This window comes from Gopherus evgoodei, chromosome 3 (assembly GCF_007399415.2).
Source record: "Gopherus evgoodei ecotype Sinaloan lineage chromosome 3, rGopEvg1_v1.p, whole genome shotgun sequence".
NCBI lineage: Eukaryota > Metazoa > Chordata > Testudines > Testudinidae > Gopherus > Gopherus evgoodei.
The window spans coordinates 144,024,266-144,041,294 of record NC_044324.1 but is presented as its reverse complement, the minus strand read 5'-3'; the positions used below and the strand labels follow the sequence as shown (position 1 = coordinate 144,041,294).

At 40.6% G+C, this 17,029-nt stretch overlaps 1 protein-coding gene across 1 annotated transcript in view; it reads left to right on the top strand.

The window, feature by feature from the left end:
- The window catches only part of PCNX2 (pecanex 2), a 248,327-nt gene that overhangs the window by 188,130 nt on the left and 43,168 nt on the right, over positions 1-17,029 (top strand). Inside the window, 2 exon segments of the mRNA XM_030556904.1 lie at positions 11,649-11,707; positions 14,155-14,370. Of these exon segments, the coding sequence (XP_030412764.1) occupies positions 11,649-11,707; positions 14,155-14,370 (275 nt within the window).

The window sequence follows — 17,029 nt, the reverse complement described above, 5'->3', positions numbered from 1 at the left end:
CAAACTGTCTTGCGACCCGCTAGTGGATTACTCTGATGGGCCACAGATTGGCCACCACTGACCTACACAGTTCTGTACTGAAATGATGCAGACTGATAATAGGGTTGATGTAATATGCGTAGATTTCTGTAAAGCCTTTGACTTAGTACTGCATGACATTTTGGTTAATTTTACATCATTGTTTTTTAACATGGCACACATTAAATGGATCAAAAGCTGACTGGCTGATAGCTCTCAAAATATAAATGTAAACAGGGACTCATCAGCAAGCAGATCTGTTTCTAATAGGGTCCTGCAGGCTTCAGTTCTTGACCTTACACTATTTAACTTTTATTAATGAGCTGGAAGAAATCATAAAATCATCACTAATAAAGGTTGCAGATGACAAAAATATCAGGAGAGTGATAAATAATGAAGAAGATGGGTCACTGATTCAAAGCAATCTGGATCGCTTGGTAAACAGGGCGCAAGCAAACAATGTGTTTTTAATATGGCTAAATGTAAAGATATATGTCTAAGAACAAAGAATGTAGGCCATATGTACACAATGGGAAGGGGGATTCTATCCTGGGAAGCAGTGACTGAAAATGACTTGAGTGTGGATAATCAGCTGAACATGTGCTCTCAGTGTGATGAAGTGGCCAAAAGGACTGAGGACATCTTTGGATGCATGAACAGGGGAATCTTGAGAAGGAGTAGAGAGGTTATTTTATTCTGTATTTGGTACTGGTGTGACCGCTGCTGGAATATTATGTCCAGTTCTAGTGTCCACAATTAGGAAAGATGTTGATAAATTAGAGAGGATTCAGAGAAGAGCCCCAAAAATGATTTAAAGATTAGAAAACATGTCTTATAATGATATACTCAATGAGCTCACGCTGTTTAGCTTAATAAAGAGAAGGTTAAGGGGTGACTTGATTACAGTCCATAAGTATCTACATCCAAATATTTAATAATGGGCTCTTCAGACTAGCAGAGAAAGCTGTATCATGATCCAATGGCTGGAAGTTGAAGCTGGACAAATTCAGATGACAAATAAAGCATACATTTTAAACAGTGAGAGTAATTAACCAATGAAACAATATACTAAGGATCGTGGTGGATTCTGCATCACTGACCATATTTAAATTAATATTGGATGTTTTTCTAAAAGATATTTTTGGGGAAGTTCTCTGGCCTGTGCTATACATAAGGTCAGACTAGATGATCATGGTTCCCGTCTGGTTTTGGAATCTATGAATCTGTAAGCCTCCAGATATGTACATACTACTTTCCTTTGATACCACAGATAGTGGGACTCAGACACAGATCTGTTCATAACACAAGCACAGCTCTAGCATGCCCATCAAACTAATCCTCATATCTCATAAGGACAGCTCTTCCAAGGTGCTCCAGTTTATTCCTCCAACTTTCAGTACTGCTGCATCTAACACAGTGAAAGCCTCTGGAGTGCATGCAGATAATTGCCAGCTTCAGGAGGGCAGAGTTAAGGTTATGTGGGCATTTACCTTAACTCTGTATTCCCTGGTTTTCATATGTTTGAATTGTGCTGAACTCAACATTCTGGAAAGGCATGCGCTATCGCTGGACAACAAGAACTTTGCATTACTGGAGTTTTTTGTCATTTAATTTCCGATGCAGTCAGAGACTACTTACAAACTTCACCAACTGCTAGTGCTGTTGGGGACTGTGCACATTAATCTAGCCCAAAAACGGAATAGCTGCAAAGTACCAGGGTTCCCCTGCTGCTTAATGTTTTCCCTCTTAATTCAAGCACTGGGCAGGATGGAGCACTGTGATCATAATGTGGTAGTGACTCCTTGACTGACAGTGATACAAAGGCAGGGACATTCGTGTATTTTTTTTTTAAAGATAGAAAATGGTTTTCCTCCTTGATTACTTTTATTCCTTTACTTGTAACTGAAAAACATTGATGCTCCCATCAATTATGATCTTTGGTAAAAATCTGGAACAGTGGGTCTGTAAAAATATTTGGTAAGAAACACCCTCTCCTTAAGAGGCACATGTACCAGTATGAAAGTATCAGTGTAGATATGGCAAAAAAAGTTAACAAAGAATAAGAAATATATTAGTTTGTGCTTCATAAGGTATGGTTGGGGGAGAATAGAAATATTTGCCAAGTGGATAAAACTGGTATAAAAATAAATGGCTTTGAAGCTTCTAAGAGTTTTTACAACCAAGGGAGAGTACCAAAAAAAAAATCAAAGTTATATTTTAAACATTTGACAGTATCCCTTTAACTGGTAGCATATTTTTTCTCAGATTTTGCCTATGGCAGCCAATAAAATAAATTAAGGCTAATTGAATAGGTGCCATACGCGTGGAAATGAATTGGGAATGCATCCAAGATTCTGTGCTCAATACTTCCCTGCCGAGTTAGATGCATTCACAGCTCCAGTTCATTGAATCATTCTAAGATAGAGTAGGGTAAAGACAGAAGGGAGGCATCAAAGAAAGAACACATGGGGGCCAGGCAAGAACCCAAACACAAAGACCAAAAATTCAAACAAGAAAAACAAATAAGAAAAGAGGGTAAACAAAAAGGAGAAGTCTTGCTGTGAAAAGTCATCTGAGTGAGGAAAGAAGACCTGAAGAAGAGTCTGTGTAAGCTCAAAAACCTCTCTCTCTCACCAACAGAAATTGGTCCAATAAAATATAATAATTCACCCATTTTGTCTTTCTGGGGAAAGAAGACATAGGTTCATAATAAAGAACACAACACCAAATATGTGAAGAATAGAAAAGTCTCACTTCTCTTCTTTTTTGTGACTATAAGAATTTAACAATTATATAGACACAGTTTTGCAGACAGTTTTCCCAATGATCCTCTTAGCACTCATCCTTAAGAGGCAGCCAATAGCAGCTCTAATAGACAACCAAGTTTTAACCTCAGTGGTAACAGTTTCTGAAGCTTGTCTTCGAATAAGACAAAGATTTTGCTGTGTACAAAAGTCTTTTTTAAAATATTCTCCGGTCACCCAGCTAATGGGGTCAGAAGAGTGCCTTTTGAAATGGAAAGGCTGTCCTTTGATTACTTTTTTTCCTTTTCTTGTAACTAGAAAATACTTAAGATCCCATCAGTATGATCTTCGGTGGAAATTTGCTACTATATGTTGAAACAGTGGGTATGTATAAATGTTTAGAGAGAAACATTCTTGTGCTAGTGAGAGAGGTTTTTGAGAGAGGTTCTGAGAAGATACCACCTTAAATATGATGCAGTCGGGATTATAACCACAGTATTTGACACGAGTTCAGAATTATGCATCATATAAAACATGAAAGTATAATGGAATATACAGAACTGGAGGACTAAAACCTATCTAGTATTTTTCTTCACCCTTTTGGAAAGCATATTCACAGAGAATAAATAAGATTAATAAATTTACAAACATCACTTTTTACTTAAGATAATAGTGGTTGTAGAAAGTGTAAGACAAACAAAGAAGGGAAAATTGGAGGCTACCGTGGCTATAAGGACAAAGTTACGCTTATCTGAGTGCCTTGACTATGTATTTTCATATGTGGCAGCTGCAAGTGCTCAGCACCTTTGAAAATCAGGTCCCTTGTATTTAGGCTCTTGAATCCATAGTTAGGCACCTGGGCACCCACATGTGAAACTCGTGGTCTCTGTTATTGATACCCCAAAATACCTCGAATTTACAAACTTTTGCATGGTAGGTTCTTGTTTGTACAGGGGCTCACTAACAGCTCATCTACAGGAGCATGAGGCTTGAGAAGAGATGAAAGTTTTTAATATAGTTCAAATTAAACAATATTTCACACTGCTTAAAAAACAGCCATGATTCTTATAACTGAAAAAAAAAAGATCCATAATGAATGATTAACAGGGTAAATAAGAAGCAGGCATTCTCATTTTCCTCCTCATCTCTCCAACCTGGTTTACTGTAGTCAAATCTTATAGTTCAAATTTTATTTTAGTGGAAATCTTCAACAATGTTGCCTTTTTCTACAACTTTAGAAAGCCTCCCAGAGTAGCTTTCCTCCAATTTTCTACTGTACAGATGGTGCTACTACTACTGATGCGATAGCTTGAGAAGCAGAATGTTTGCTTACATATTATTATATGGAGCACTGAGGCAGTGTGGGTGTAATGGTAGGGAAAATAGGACTCAAATTGAGTAAAGAGAAGGGAGAATATATCTTTCTTTGTTATAGTGGGTGTTTCAGTCTAGAGCATTGTGTGCATACAGATGGTCAAAACCTGGGGATGCTTATACATAAAGGGGCTTTTAGAATGTGTTGCAGTAATTGCTATGTAATCATTCTGCATCTTACATTATATTGCTTTAAAACGACAGGGGCATACTCTCGCTTCCAATGAATCCCAACACCTCTGCCTTCTGGCATCTTCTGCATCTTCACTGGTGCCTGCTTATTCTGCCATTGGAGAACTCTCATTTTCCTCCCCATCTCTCCAGCCTGATCTACTTTTTTTCTTTTACTGTAAACTTCCCCTTCATAATGCCAGCAGCATAATGCTTCCATGTGGGAAATGTAGGGTTTCAGACACCCAGTGCAGCTGCATTATAGTGCTGTTTCTCTCATGGCCACTTACTAGGCTTCTTGGCTGTGTATATTAAAGCAAAAGGGGGCCCAGATCCACCAAAAATTTGGGCTTCCTCGAGAGAGAGACTTTCCCACTCACATACCCAGTGGGCTCTTGTCTTTGTACCTCTTCTTCCAAAGTGAAGGGCCCCTTTTACTTTGAGCATCAGATCCTAAGGGTCCAAAGGTTCTTCCTTAATCTGCTTCTTGGGGTGAAATCCAGCAGCAGCAGCAAGGCTGAAAGAGCAGATGTGACTTCACTTTCTCCAACTTCTGGAAAGAAGCACAGGAAGCAGCTTTCCATAAAGCTGACTGATTCCTCACTATGAATCATATCTCACACATACTATCTGTGACGTTCCGCCGGTGTTATCTGGACCAGTGATTTGCTGCTAGGTCACTCCAATCCTTGACTCTGGGAGCCAGCCTTACCCAGCTCTGCTGTGAGAACCCCCACTTCCGGGTTGTTCTCACACAGCCTCTGGCATGTAAGCTGCTCTCAGCTATGTGAGTGAGCACTTTTGGCCAGCCGCTGCTTGAATTGTGGAACCAAATGACACTAGCTAATATCTCCAGTCCCAGACACAACCCTAGGAAACTCCATCTTGCAGTGTCCAGTTATGTCCGCTGGATGCTGCAAGCTTATATGACTTTGTCAATTTAATAATGAAATTGATATGTACCAGGGTTGTTATCCCGAGGAGAGTCTCTGACACACATCAAACCAAACGCACTGCTTCAGGTAGAATAAAAAAACAAATGTATTAACTACAAAAGATAGATTTTAAGTGATTATAAGTCAAAGCACAGCAAGTCAGATTTGGTCAAATGAAAAGCAAAATGCATTCTAAGCTGATTTTAACACTTAAACAACGAGTCCTTGTGGCACCTTAGAGACTAACAAATTTATTTGGGCCTAAGCTTTCGTGGGCTAGAACCCACTTCATCAGATGCATGGAGTGGAAAATACAGGAGCAGGTATACATACTTGAAAAGATGGGAGTTGCCTTACCAAGTGTGAGGTCAGTCTAATGAGGCAATTCAATTAACAGTAGGATACCAACGGAGGAAAAGTAACTTTTGTAGTGGTAATGAGTGGCCCATTTCAAATAGTTGACAAGAAGGTGTGAGTAACAGTAAGGGGTAATTACTATTGGGGAAAATAAGTTTAGGTTTTGTAATGACCCAACCACTCCCAGTCTTTATTCAGGCCTAATTTGATGGTGTCCAGTTTACAAATGTATTGCAGTTCTGCAGTTTCATGCTGGAGTCTGTTTTTGAAGTTTTTTTGTTGAAGAATTGCCACTTTTAGGTCTGTTATTGAATGACCAGGGAAATTGAAGTGCTCTCCTACTGGTTTTTTAATGTTATAATTCCTAATGTCAGATTTGTGTCCATTTATTCTTTTGTGTGGAGACTGTCTGGTTTGGCCAGTGTACGTGGCAGAGAGGTATTGCTCACGCATGATGGCATATATCACATGGTAGATGTGCAGGTGAATGAGCCCCTGATGCTGTGACTGATGTGGTTAGGTCCTATGATAGTGTCCCTCGAATAGATATGTGGACAGAGTTGGCACCAGAGTTTGTTGCAGGGTTTGGTTCCTGGGTTGGTGTTTTTGTTGTGTGGTGTGTAGTTACTGGTGAGTATTTGCTTCAGGTTGGGGGGCTGTCTGTAAGCGAGGACTGGCCTGTCTCCCAAGGTCTACGAGAGTGAGGGATCGTCCTTCAGGATAGGTTGTAGATCCTTGATGATGCGCTGGAGAGGTTTTAGTTGCGGGCTGTAGGTGACGGCTAGTGGTGTTCTGTTACTTTTGTTGTTGGGCCTGTCTTGTAGTAGATGACTTCTGGATACCCGTCTGTCTCTGTCAATCTGTTTCTTCACTTCAGCAGGTGGGTATTGTAGTTTTAAGAATGCTTGATAGAGATCCTGTAGGTGTTTGTCTCTGTCTGAGGGATCAGAGCAAATGCGGTTGTATCTTAGAGCTTGGCTGTAGACAATGGATCATGTGATGTGGTCTGGATGAAAGGTTGGAGGCATGTAGGCAAGTATAGCAGTCAGTAGGTACCAGTATAGGGTGGTGTTTATGTGACCATTACTCACTAGCACTGTAGTGTCTAGGAAGTGGACCTCTTGTCACTGCAGGCTGGCAGGTTGCCCTTCAGCCAGGTTCTCTCCTTTGATCAGTGCTTCAGTCGCTTGGTGGTGATAGTGTCTGTAGATGAAAGTGGAAGAGAGACAGCATGGCAAACATGTCTCCCTTTTTATCATATTTTTTCTTTCCTCTTGGCTTTGTCCCCGCACTCTTCAGAGTCAAGTGAGCATTACCTCATTGCAGTCCCAAACTGACCAAGGGAAGGGGGGGTGACTCACTCAAAAGTCCAACAGATCCTTTGTTGTTGCCTAGGCCAGTGTCCTCTGTTCCTGTGAGGCTGGGCTGGGTTTGTCGCATACATGCCCTGATGAGGTGTGAACTTCCCCTCTGCTCCTGGAGAGTTTTGCCTGGGCTTGTTTTAAGCCATGAGGACACATTTTCAGCCTCATAACTATATACATGAATTTACAACCTGTAACATGACTATAACAACAATGCTCAGTGCATTATGAGCCTTCCGAAGACACCCAACATGATAAACTTTGCATTGGATAAAACACAATCATATAAGGATGAACATGAGGGTGCTGGGACATGGGATGTACAGAGCATCATACTTTCCAAATCTCTCTCTCTCAGTCCTTGCTTTATTTTACCTTCATGATTGTTATTTTTAGTGGCAGAGGAAGAGATAATGACTGTGGAGAGAAACTATTTCTAGGTTGGAAGGCAAGGCAGTATTTTTGTGGGAGGAAAATATTGGTGGTACCCCATTATAATAAGAAAAGAATGGTCTAAGTCGTACCAAAATGCTAGGTTTCTTGCCTGGCTCGGTTCAGTTTACTTCAGGCACTGGATAAAACAGGAGGTAGTGAGATATTTTAGGAACGAAGTGGGATGCGGGCTTTAAAGTTAGTTAGACCATTGCTGAAGAGATTCAGACATATTTCAGGGGAAGTGCCCAAGGACCTTTATTCAGTTTGTGTAGATTAATGCAATTCAGGAAGAAATCCAATTACTGAGCTAATTATCACCTTAGCTGAATGGTAGGAACTAACTTTGAAGTAACCACTGAAGGAAAGCCCAAATTGCCCAGTAGTCCCAGAAGTTCATTTTTAAGAGATCCTAGCTGACAGCAAAAAGCCCAGGGGAAATGTGCAGCTGAGTTTGGTTATGAGATGCAGTATATTATAATTCAATACTATGAAGATTCCTTTTAGGAAGCTACAAACAGAGCTTCAGTTACCATAATTGTGCAATATTTTAAGATCCAAAGTGAACTTTGTGGATAAGCTACTTGAGCTCCACTGAATTTCAGTACCAAAGTCATTTGTGCATATTTTGTTTTTCAACCACTATCTACTATATTTTCCACTGGATTTTTACACGATATTAAAATTATTCCTTGAAAGTATCTGGATGAAGACCCTGGGTTTTTTCTGTGATATTAGGGAAACTAATATTCCGTATCCTCTTTCATCTTGAGCCTCCCTATTTTCATAGCTTAAGTGATCTAGAGCAGTGGTTCTCAAACTTGGGCCACCGCTTGTTCAGGGAAAGCCGCTAGCGGGCCGGGCCAGTTTGTTTACCTGCCATGTCCGCAGGTTCAGCTGATCATGGCTCCCACTGGCCGTGGTTGGCCGGGGCAAGGGTGTTTGGTTTTGTGCAAATAGAAAGTTGGCAACCCTAGTCTATACACCTATCTAAGTGCTGTGTGTTAAATGGAGCAGTGATCTGAGGTATAACTGGTATAGTGGGGTCTACTGCTCCTGCAGAAACAGTGTATCTGTGAATGCTGCATTTGTCTAGAGCTGATGACTCCAGGCTTGGGGACTGCAGTGTGCCAATGACTAACCGGTAGGGAGGCAGTCAGACCTGTGTAGGGCTAGAGAGGTGTGCGTATGTTACCCATGGCTTGTGAAGTTGGGGACCTGGCCCCTGGCAGGTACAGAGAAGACTTCCTCATGCTAAGGGTAGCCCAGGGTAATCCTGAGAAGCATCATAATCTCTCACTCCTCAGAAATGAAAACTACTGGTTGGATAGAGCAGCATCCTGAGCCGAGTGATTCCCACTCATATAAATTATAATTTTCTGAGTAATGGTGGATTTTTATGGCTAATTCTTATCAGATAAGAGTCTCATTGTAGCAGACGTTCTGCTTTACTTTGTGGATCAGATGCCTAAAAATCCAACCGTATTGCATTTAGAATAATTCTTCATATTTGGCATTACCTTAGAAAGCCACCTCTGCTTGTAACTGTTTTCTATTGCATTAGGGTTGAAGACTAGTTACAGTGCAACAAGCCAACTGGAAATAGAAGGCACAGAGATAAATAATACATCAGCTGAATTGTTAATGTATGCAGATGATATTCTGATACTAATTAAGGCCCATATTTTATCCTACAATATTTCCTGTAGAGCAGAGTAGAAAACCTACTTCTTTTGAGCAAAAATCAGTAGCAGATGGGGAGTTGAGGCAGAGCAATACCAACTCTCTTGCACTCATCCTGTGGAAACTCCTGTTCCAATTTCTGATGGCTGATTTTCTGCTGAGTTTTGTGGTGGAGGTAGGGCTGGAGGAAATGGCCAGCAATTTTCTGCTTGACATTAGGAAAGTTATTGGGATTTTATACAGCAAGGTGATATGGAAAATGTCAGCATTGACTTATGCCAACTCCAGTTCTGAAACTTCAGATCTCCTGACTGGGATGTGTGTGGTATAAGCAGAGAGAAGAGACATACTGCCAAGGGGATAGGGACAAAGGAAGGACTTAAGGAGCAAACAGGAGGGCATGGGCTCTGAGAGTGACAGCAATTCCTCATGGACCTTGGGACATCTGTGGGTTACCAAGAACATGTCCCCTGCTTCCTCTGCCAATTGACAAATCCCACGTCATGAGCACATGATGAAGCAGGCATTAGCCCCTCTCTTCCGCTACAGGAGAACATGAGCTGAGATCCAAAATCCAACCCAATGTCTGACACATTAATGAATTAAGCCATATCTCTGTATAGGTAATCCCAGAAAACCTAAAGTTTTATCCCTTTCCGAAATGTTGCCTTCTGCCCATTGCTGTTTTGGAAATGAAATTCACAGTAGTCACATGAACGTGTAAGATGTGTTGGGGTTAGGTTAAATCAAGGCTTTTAAACCAAGGTTGAGGTAATTGGAGTGTGGTGATTAAAAAAATCATGAGCACCAAAAAAAAGAAAGGAGGGGATAAAGGGGAGAAATAGATTTTATATCTTTGAGTCAGAATACCCTTCAAGTGGTTTCAGTCACCAAATTAAGTTACATTTCATATGTGCTGCCATTATAAATCTAAAAACTGTACTTTAAAAAGTTTAAGAAGATATTTTCTATTTATATAGGTGGGAAGAAAGCCCAAATGGAAATACATTATTTTGGCCTTTTAATAATTGGGAGTTATAGTGCTATACCTGTAGAATTACCAATGTGTCTTCATGGTGATGCAAAAGAGGAAGAGCAGGGCCTGAACTGGGAAGAGAACTTGGAGAGAGAAACACCAAGGCTGAGGTGCTGTGCTTTGTGGCTTGGCCCAGAACTTGCCTCCCAGATAGAGTGGGCTAATGTGGCTTTACATTGTGCCTGTCTACTCTTGGGCTGTTCCAGGGGCTAGAGACACCACCAACATAATTTAGACAGCTCTTGGGGTGAGGAGGGGGCTGTCTAAATTATGTCAGTCTCTCCAAGCTACCCTATGGGCTGCAGAATTGCTCAAAATCTCTATATCGCTGTGTCCCACCCTAATACTCCCCTCTCCCCCAGGGCTTGTTAATGGGTCCGTGGAGGAGAGTCTGTGGTTGTCTTCCTCAGTTCCCGTGTCCGGGGAATTCTCCCATGGCTGACTGTAGTGCTTTTGGAACCCATTTATGCTCCTCTGGCCCTTTTACCCAGTGGAAAGGGTAAAGGGGCTGAAGAGGAGATGAGAATCTCATCTCTGACATGTAACCAGATACAGTCTCCATCTGTAGCCTTGGGCAAGTCACTTCATCTTTTTATTTTATCCCCATTTTACAGAGGGGGGGGGGGATTAATGCTTACAGACCTGCCTCGCAGGCTTTTTATGGGGATTTCTCATGTAAGATAAAATTTTCAAATAAATTACAATTTCAGTTACATCCCATCCTGTCAGACTCCGATCTGGACACAGTTATGGTTGCATTCATGACCTCCAGGCTTTATTAGTGCACCCCATTATATCTATGAACAAAACCCTGAGATCCCTAAGTCATCCCCGCTCTCTCCATGACCACAATGCTCCACTGAAACTATTAAAATGCTGGCCAACAAGGAGAGGCCAATTAATGTGGGAGGCAGAAGTCTCACAAGTGGAATCTAGACTATGGAACTTATTTCCTTCAGAGGTAAGAATGACCATGGGCCTCGCACTTTTAGAACTAACTACAGAACTCATTTATTTGACTTGCCTTTCCCTCAATAGAATTGCGAAAAGTTCAAAAAACCCTAGAATTTAATTCAACTGTCTCCCCTAAGGACTGGGGAGGAAGGGAGAGAGAAATTGTTATATGTGTAAAATACCTGGGAGGCTCTTGGCTATTATGGCAATGGAGGCCATGTAAGTATTTAGATATATATTGTTTGTTATGACAAAAGCTAACTTTCAGCCTGATTCTGCTACCCTTACTAACACCTTAGCACACGAATAGTCCCATTGGAGTAAGGCAACGAAGGATGGCAGAAACATACCTTTTGATTGTAGATGCTCATAAATTGCTTGCATGATTTATGTTAGAAAAAGAAATACTTCATAGTGATAGCCTGTTAATATTGAGAGTAAACCAATTAATAGATTAGGAATATGGACTATATGATTGTACAAATAGGAAGTGTGGGAAGAAATGTTCAAGGGGGAAGGGGGGAAAGGAAGTCTTGTTTCAAAAGAGAATTAGCTATGGAATGTGTGTCTCTATTTTCAGCACAAAAAGAGTGGACCATTCCAATACAAGACTGTCAATTCAGATTGAAAAGGACCCAGGTATGGCATGGGATTTCTTCTTACATAACTTAGAAAATGTTGATTTATCGTATTGTAGCTTGCCTGTAAGTGTAAAATAGATGCAAAGTTTTTAAGCATTGGGTGAATAAAGCAGATAATTTAAAATATAACAGCAATTAAAAACTATGCAAAGATCCTGATTAAGTCATGTGATTTGGTATGTTATTTAGAGTTGATTAGGTAGCTGCTGAGTTGTAAATTAGTTTCAGTTTGAGTATAATAAATAGCAGACATAGTAAATCAAATCCAAGGTCAGTCTTTGTTCAAACAGGCTTCTGAGAGAGAGAGAGTGTAAGGTGGTCCCCTACAAGTAAGAAATGTAGACATATGATCTTCTCTAATTCTGTTTGAAAACTAATTTTATTAGAGCAAGTAGAAATTTTGCAGGAGGGGAAGGGAAGATACAAGTGACAAAGTGACATGGGCTGCTATCTGGCTTAGCAGCCTGTAAGGCCAGTCCTGATAAATGTTAATATAGATAGACTTGTCAGAATTCAAATTTTATTTATTCATTTTTTATAATTTTCATGGATAATATAGATATTTATTTTAATCATTTTTTCTATTTGTATCCATTTAAATGTTCATAGTTGTATGAAATTAATTGGAGGGAAGTCAGACAATAACCATTTAATGATAGTAGATGTTGAGATTTAAAATGTTAAAGCTTTATAACCATTAAAACACAAATTGTCCACGTCATACATCAAAATATACAAAGTAAATATCCTTTAATCAAACACCAATAAATTTTCAAGCAGCATTTTTCTTACTTTGCCTATCTGTAATTTTGATGATCGTTGATGGAAATATTTTTGTATTGGCTTATGTGTGTATTGTGAAATCGGCGTTTACTGATGAAAATCTAATCCTCCCAAGCCCAAATACAGAACATACTCCTGCTTATGCTGAGCAGTTCCTGGAAGGTAGGAAGAACCTTCATCTCTCATTGAAGTTAATGGGAATGGAGAGCATGCAGCAATTCAGAGATTTTGCTCAGTGTCCTGTAGGATCAAGACCTTACAGAAGAATCTGATGAAATCATGGTCCCTTTGACATCAATGGCAAAATTTCCACTCGGTGGGACCAGGATTTCACCTGTGGACTTCCCCTTATAATATATTGTAAATATGTTTTTGTCCTGTCATCAAAAAAGCAGTTTTACCCATGTGTCAAATATTACTCAGTTTTGTAACTTCCAAAGGATATTAAGAATAGCTTTGAAGATACATTTTAATTTTTTCCTCTCATACAGTCAACTCTATTACCACAGCATTTTCAATATTTTTGAAGTAGAAATTAGAGTGAACAAATGTATCTTTAGATAGTGGGGGAGATGTTAGTGCTTTGAAACTGTGGGACATCTTAATGAACCACATTCGCTATTTATAATGACAAGGTATGGAATAAAGATATTTCCCAAGTCATTTGATAGCAAGTCTTCAGCATTATGATATACAATAACAAATTGTGGTTTTAAACACATAACTCAGGCAAAACATGCATTTGCTCTAATATGGCTTAAAGCTCCATTTTCTGACTTGTACCACTGATGTAAAGTAGAAAATGAATGCACTGGCCAAACCAAGCATACTTATTATGTAAGAGAATTCAAGCATACTGACACTTTATTAGACTCTGTGACACTGTCTTGGCATGTGTGAAGATTTTATTTCATTTCACTAACCATAATTAAGTGCTGATTATAATCACATTTTAAATGCCCCTAGCATGCATTCCCCATGAGTTTTTTAGACTGATTTGGTGCTACTTCACCCAACCTTCCGAAGACTAGTTGAGCTGAGAACTACATATCAGGACAGCTGATTTGGTTCAACCTGGATCTTTTTTCCTCTGTGTTAAATTTGTTATAGAAAAGTGGTTTTCACATAAGTTTGATAATAGCAACACATTTTTAATTACCCATCATACATTGTGGTGATGGAGACTTTCAAAACTAATTAGGGCCTTTACCCACACAACTCCGATTGAAATTAATTGAAGTTGGGTGACTAAATCTCCTAGATGGCTGTGATAAACTCAACAAGTATTTCCCTACAGTTAATGACAACACAAAGAAGAGAACCTATCTTAATATAGTAGAGGGCCTTCAGCCCAGTAGTCAGGAGCTTCCAGAAAATGCCTGCTATCATAAAGCATGAAATATATGAAGTGGTTGTTGTCACTGGTGTATTGTTCTGTTTTACGGTATTTTTCTTATCAGCTAAAGACTAGGGGTCTGATTCTGTGAGGTGATGAGAACCAAACAGGAGTAGAAGGTGCAGTATGTCTCCAAGGAGACACTATCATCACCTCACAGGAACAGGTTCTAGTACAGGAAGCAATAAGAACATAGGTCTCCTCTCACAGAGGCATGGTTTCTAATGCATTTTACCTTTTAAAAATCTTTGTTGCTCTGATTTTAGGAAATGATGACAATAATCTCAACTCCATTTTTTATGAGCATCTGACAAGATCTTTGCAGGAGTCTCTTTGTGGAGATTTGATTCTTGGCCGCTGGGGAAACTACAGTTCAGGAGACTGTTTTATTCTGGCATCGGATTATTTAAATGCCTTTGTTCACTTGATCGAAATTGGAAATGGCCTTGTCACTTTCCAGCTCAGAGGGCTAGAATTTCGAGGTAAGGATCTGCATACCTGAAGGAGGAAAAGACAAATACAAACAAATTAATCGTCAGGCTTCCTTCACATACTGAAATCCCCAGCTAGTGCAGCATAGCATACTGTTGAAAGGACTTATTTCTCTAGGTATTTATAGGGAGTACTGCCAACCCCAAGCATTCAAAAATCAGAAGTCAGGCCGCTGAAAATCTTGAGATTTTAAAAACACAATAAGCACTGAGGATTTTTTAATTGCCTTCTAGTTTCTGAGTCTGTCGGGTGTACTTGGATCATGTTTTCAGGATTTTTTCCCACAATCAGGAGGACTAGAAAGTTTATTTAAAATGAAAGCTGAGATTCTCATGACATCACCTGACTCTATGTGCTGAGGCTTGAAGAAAAACACTAGATATCGCAAGACTTGCAATCAAATCCTGAGAGTTGGCAACACAGATGTCATCTCCATCACCATAGAACATAAGCACCTCCCAAGTAGTTACAGTTTTTAAGTGTCGCTGTTAAACTATTCATGGTTAGCATGAAGGGCTAGCTCATGTCTTGAAGAGGTGCTGAAGGCTGTCAGAGGGAGAGATGGCCTTGCCTGCATTCCTGCTGGGAGGGAGGAGAGGGGGAGAGTAGGAACTGATCCCTGGATCAGGGCTTCATAGCTCCCAGGTTTAGAAAGTGCAGCTGCTGAGTGAGGTCCTGGAAACAGAGGAGGGAGGGCTCCACTTTGCCTCTTGCTGGGAGAAGAGAGGAGAATGTTCCTCTCTGGGTGCTTTTCATTGTGGAGTCACTCCTGTCCTAGGTCTGTTGCTGATAGGAGGGAAGGGAAAGAGAAGTTAAACCAGAATTTACCAACAGCTTTTAAGTTCTCTTCATGCGGCAGATATGGGCGGGCTGTGGTTGCTTGCTGTAGGTCTGATCTTGCCTGTGTCAACTGCTGCTAAGAGGAAAGGAGAGGTCTCATTATTATTTATGTAGCACCCAAAATGTGCTAAGAACGTTACAGGTGTTGAAAAAGCAGCTCCCTACCCCAAAGAGCTAATTATCTAAAGGCACAGCATACAAAGGAATGGGTGTAGAAGGGAAGTAGTAGGCAAGGCTGTGGAGTAGGAGGAAGAAATATGCAGAGCCGGTTATGGGGTTCTTGGGTACACATAACATTAGGTCATTGACTTATGTTTTTTGAGAAAGGTTGTGTGTTGTACAGGGCCATTATCAGATGTCAGAGGAAAGATAACCTTATAGGTAAGGTACTAGACTGGGAAGCAACAAATGTGGGTTCATTTCCTGGCTCTGTCACAGATTTCCTTTGTGACTATGGGCAAGTCGTATAATCTCACTATTCTTCAGCGTCTCATCTATACAGTGGGATGATAATGTTACCGAACCCCAGGAGCCGCGGAGAAGTGAGGAAGAGGGGTTAAGCACCCCAGTGGCGCTGCTCCTAGTTCGCCGCAGCCGTCTGGAATCCATTGTCCGAGCTAGGAGAGTCCCGTCTGGAGTCGCCAGAAACTGTTACCGAAATATTGGGTTTGCCTAGCTGAGAGCCAATTAACAGCCTGACAGGGATAAGGAAAAATGCTTTATTTTGCAGAAAAAGGAGAGCCTGTACCTTGGTACAGAAGACTCTGTCTTACACAAATTTCACAAACCTTTTATACACATTTAGACAAAGACCCTTGCGTGTTAATACTTGATTGGTAAGTGTAAAATCTCATGTTTCCCTTATCTAAGTAGAACTAACTGGTTTGGAGCAGGATCTTCCTGCCTTGAGGCAGAGGAAAAGAGAGGGTGCAAAAATGCAAGCTACTGTGTTCATGAGCAGTACTTACCCCCTCCCCCCCACCTACTGGCCGCTTGTAATCTATTTAGGGGGGTTAGCCAGCTTTTACAATAATAATATGTTGTTACCTCACAGGAGTGCTGTGGGGAAAATCATTAACATTTGTGAGTTCTCAGACACTATTATTATGTATCAGAGGTGTAGCCGTGTTAGTCTGGTTCTGTAAAAGCAGCACAGAGTCCTGTGGCACCTTATAGACTAACAGATATTTTGGAGCATGAGCTTTCATGGGTGAATACCCACTTCATCGGTGGGTGGGAATTTCCAGGGGCAGGTATATATATATGCAAGCAAGAAGCAAGCTAGAGATAAGGAGGTTAGTTCAATCAGGGAGGATGAGGCCCTCTTCTAGCAGTTGAGGTGTGAAAACCAAGGAAGGAGAAACTGGTTTTGTAGTTGGCAAGCCATTCACAGTCTTTGTTTAATCCTAAAGTGGCCATCCTACAGCAAAAAAACTTCAGGACCAGACTTCAAAGAGAAACTGCTAAGCTTCAGTTCATCTGCAAATTTGACACCATCAGCTCAGTATTAAACAAAGACTGTGAATGGCTTGCCAACTACAAAACCAGTTTCTCCTCCCTTGGTTTTCACACCTCAACTGCTAGAAGAGGGCCTCATCCTCCCTGACTGAACTAACCTCGTTATCTCTAGCTTGCTTTTTGCTTGCATATATATACCTGCCCCTGGAAATTTCCACTACATGCATCCGACAAAGTGGGTATTCACCCACGAAAGCTCATGCTCCAAAATGTCTGTTAGTGTATAAGGTGCCACATGATTCTTTGCTGCTACTATTATTATGGGGGCCATATACTGTAGGTACCTTGGTA